Source organism: Gregarina niphandrodes, assembly GCF_000223845.1.
Source record: "Gregarina niphandrodes unplaced genomic scaffold scaffold00038, whole genome shotgun sequence".
NCBI classification, from domain to species: domain Eukaryota; phylum Apicomplexa; class Conoidasida; order Eugregarinorida; family Gregarinidae; genus Gregarina; species Gregarina niphandrodes.
Genome location: NW_011645807.1, coordinates 1,539 through 5,445, shown reverse-complemented (window position 1 = coordinate 5,445; position 3,907 = coordinate 1,539). Strand labels below are relative to the sequence as shown.

The window sequence follows — 3,907 nt, the reverse complement described above, 5'->3', positions numbered from 1 at the left end:
CCCTCCGTAATGATCACCTACCATTGTACAAATTAACCCTTGCATGAATGTGTAGGACTTGAGTGGAGACGAGTTTCTAAAATGGTTTGCAGAGCATGGTTTAAAGAATGAACTTTACAAAGCGTCTTCTATCCGGCACCTTATCAAGCGGAAGTATGACAAGAGCGCGTTGCAAGTGTACGATTCTTTGATGAATAGATATTCACAGAATACGAAATAAAGTTCGGGAGGGTACGATTAGAAGTAGTGTAGAGTATCTTGGAAAAGTGAGCTCCAGTACGCTGACCAGTTGAAGTCCAGTTCACAATCTCGATTAAGAATGTTATCGATTTCTTGAACATTTGGAAATGCGATTGTTTTCTCACAGTGGCATGGCACAGCATGGTCGTAGTTGGGTTTGTATAGATCATTGTAGCGAGGACAGACTCTCTCGTGAAGCCATTTCCCAAGATGATTAGTAATGAATTCGGAATGGTCTAAGCTTAATAAGTTAACACTAGGATTTAGATTACGCAAATTGTCCGCCAGAATACCCATCATCGCATCTTCATTACGGTACACAGTATTATTGCGCTTCATTTCCTGGTATAATATGGAGGCGGTATCTGCTCCCATGATGTAGAAAGGGCCGCTCATGAAAGGCGGGTAATTGTAAGCCGTGTATGCATGTTCCGCATTCGGTCCTTCGGTTAACACGAGCAAATTCTTCCACTCCATCCCCATCCATAAGTACCGCGGCTTTACCGTTACAGAGCCGATCAGCGTGTCCAGTGAGTCTAAGAAAAGGTCCAATGCAGAGTAGTGAATGTTCATATCGTCATCGACCTTTATCAACCACCGGAAATATTTAGCACACGCGTTCGCAAAATTCAGGACAGAACCTGACTTGTTGTATAACGTGTCGTAACGATCCACATAGTCAGCCCCTAAGATGTTGTAGCCCCTCTCTTCCTCTCGAGAGTAAACGCAGTCGTTGGCATCGACTGATGCCAGTCGTCGACGAAGCTCTGAATCCGGCACAACTTCCGAACAACTTTCCGTAAGCCCGACCGGGAAGATTAAGGAATACTTATCAACCAAGTCAAGCCGCTCCAGGGCGGCTGTAACGTTCCTATAAATGGCTGCTCTCGCGGCTTGTCGATCAGTTCTGGTATACAACATCAGCAACCTCGGACGCAATTGTTCGCAGGGCGGAGCCGTCCAAACCGGATTCGGAAAGTCCTCAATTCGACCCGCCGCAGCACCCGCCGCGGTGACCGAGATAGCTGTGGCAGCAGAGTTGAAGGACGTCTGGTTGGTGTCAATGGGCAGAACTATCGCGAGGGCGGGAAAAAGTATCATTAGGAGCACCCTCAGGAGCATCATTAGGAGAGTCATTAAGTTAAGAACAACATAAATCTAACCTGGGCACAGTGCGGGGGTGGCGCCAGGCGGTGCAGGAAGCGTAAAAACTAGACCTGGTTATTAGACCTGGCTAACTAGACCTGGCTAACTAGACCTGGTTGATTTGAAGGAGGGGTGTTAGCCAGTGGTCTTGAATGGGGCAGTTGACAACGGCGTCTTCCATGTCAACAGAGTCGTCTTTGGTGGTCCGGAAGGATGCGAGCCAGCGGTTGCAGTCGCATTGTGCGATGCTGGAAACGATTTTTTGATTTGGGTTTCGCGGCCGTCTGGCGTACTTTCTTGGAAGCCGGACGGGAGCGCCTTTGGCGGCAGCCAGGAGTTTGGCCTCGGCGGCGGGATCGAGGAAGAACTCTGAGCCGCAGGCGCTCTGAAGTTGTTCGAAGCGCAGTATTGATGCGATATGTGTTTCATGTTGCGGACGAACGATGCCTGAAAGGTTACCGACGACGTCCAAATCCCACTGCGTTTTGTTTTCTGTCGGCCAATGGTTGAGCTTGTCCACGATAATGCCAAGTTGCGTATCTTCATTGCTATACGCCGTACGGTTCTGAACATATGCTGCCGCCACCGCCTCAAGTAGATGATCAGTCATAGCGTAGAAACTGCCATATGTATAAGGTGGGTATTGATTTAACATCCATACCTCTTCTCGATTTTTATGGGTGGGGTCACGCTTCACTCCATTGTCCCGCTGTCTTTTACCAAGCCAAAAGTGAACGCGGCGTGATCGTGACATCATGATCTCCGGTGTCAGACTAGCACGTTGCACAGCCCCCGATGGAACGCCCGATGGAGGAGGTCGCCGTTCTGCGTGTGCGGCCTGATCAAGTTGTCGTCTTGCTTCGAGCTGTGAGTGTACTTGACGTATATCGATTTGATTTTGTCGGAATAGGTCTATTGCGTCCCAGGCCTTGAGATAGTGAAAGACGGCTGGTAGGTTGAGTATCATGTCGCTGTCAGTCTTCACGAACCATCGCGGGTAGGTAAAGTCGACGTGGCGGAAGATTTCATCATTGGGCAAAAGTGTGGGACGAGCGCCGCTCAATCCGGCAAATTCTGCAGTCCATTCAGGCGAACAATCGGCGACAGCTCGATACATAAGAGATGATTTGACGGCAAGGGCGCGGTACTGGTCGGCATAGTTAGCTATTATTAGGTCACCATGCTTCAGTTGTTCGGTAACCAACTGACTATCCCAATGACAGCCGTCGCCATCCAAAGAATTAGGGTCATACGCCACTGGCCCCAATCGTTGTAATCTCTCGCCACGACGTATCAACCGCTCTCCACACTCCACATTTCGACCCGTAGGAAACACAGGACGCACAAGCACCGGACATGGTCGTAACGCACGGGTGTCCGACGACGCATTTTGCTGCATCACCCACAAGCATAATCGCTTATTTAATATCGTCACCCACTCCCGTAATGACTGACGCTCATCCGTAGCATTAGATTGAGTATGGTACATCACATTGATGTAACTGTAATCCGAACATCGAGGCTTCATGAAAATATCCGGCAACGCTGGCGGCTGCTCGTGCACGTAACTAAACGGCGGCAGACTATGTCCTCGAACCAACAATAAGCCACTCAACCACACGGCAACACAGTTCACTCCCCACATATAAATCAACACCAAAATTTACCCCTCTCTGGTCGAAATAAGAAGACCCCTTTCCTGAGATCAGATCTTCTTCACTGCAAGGGACGGGAGGAGGGACGGGAGGACTGTCATGTTAGCGCACTGCCATTCTAACACTCGACCGTCCCCCCAGCTCAAAAACGGGTCTTTACGTAACCGTACTTCCCCAAAAAAGTCCCCCTGTTCTTATACCAAAAAAAGCTTACTATCTGTTACGTCTTTGTGGTCAGCATTTCCAACGCTGTCATTGTTTCGAGGTGAGGGCGCGCGACTGACTGAAGGCTGGTCCATGGCGACGATGCTATGATGGCTTGAAGGATGATGATAGCGAGAGAACTGAAGATTGAAGGCGAGTGGAGTTGAACCCCAAAAGAAAGATAAAAACTTATTCGGCGCTATCTTTGCTGCGTGGTCGTTGTGTCGCCCGGGGGAGAGCTTCCCTAGGCACGTGGCTGAGTGGTTACACGACTCAACCTCCCCGGTTTTTTTTGCGCTCATGCCCGCCGCACTAGGGCGAAGTGGAACCTTGCTTCGTTGGTATTTTCCCCGGCGTCCGCGTCTGGGGATGTCCTTCCTCGTCCCGCAGGGGTCCGAGGGGGCTTCTCAGTTGTCTTGCGGACGCTACGCGCAGCGCGGGGTCGTTGGTCGTAGGGGTTTGCTCGGTGGCGTGGATTAGTCCCCAGAGGGATGTGCTGGGTGCGGTCCGCGTTGATTTCTTGTGCGGTGAGTGTTCGGAGGTCGGTCGGTGAGTGTGTGACCTTGAGGACCTCGGACAGTGGGGATTCGTAGACTAGGTCTTTGTGCCAGATGGATTGGGCGACGACTTTGTGTCCCTTGATCTCGGTGACTCGGCAGGGC

The 3,907-nt window shown here is 50.6% G+C and overlaps 2 protein-coding genes across 2 annotated transcripts; both read right to left on the bottom strand.

The window, feature by feature from the left end:
- Positions 1-237: 237 nt before the first annotated feature.
- On the bottom strand, positions 238-1,377 carry GNI_139930 (galactosyltransferase; the record flags this gene model as incomplete). The annotated part of the gene is made up of 1 exon (XM_011134233.1): positions 238-1,377. One exon carries the CDS (start codon positions 1,375-1,377, stop codon positions 238-240), a length of 1,140 nt encoding a protein of 379 aa, XP_011132535.1.
- Positions 1,378-1,492: 115 nt separating this feature from the next.
- GNI_139920 (galactosyltransferase) lies at positions 1,493-2,914 on the bottom strand (the record flags this gene model as incomplete). Its single annotated transcript, XM_011134232.1, has 1 exon — positions 1,493-2,914. The coding sequence occupies one exon, from the start codon at positions 2,912-2,914 to the stop codon at positions 1,493-1,495; it is 1,422 nt and encodes a 473-aa protein (XP_011132534.1).
- Positions 2,915-3,907: the final 993 nt, after the last annotated feature.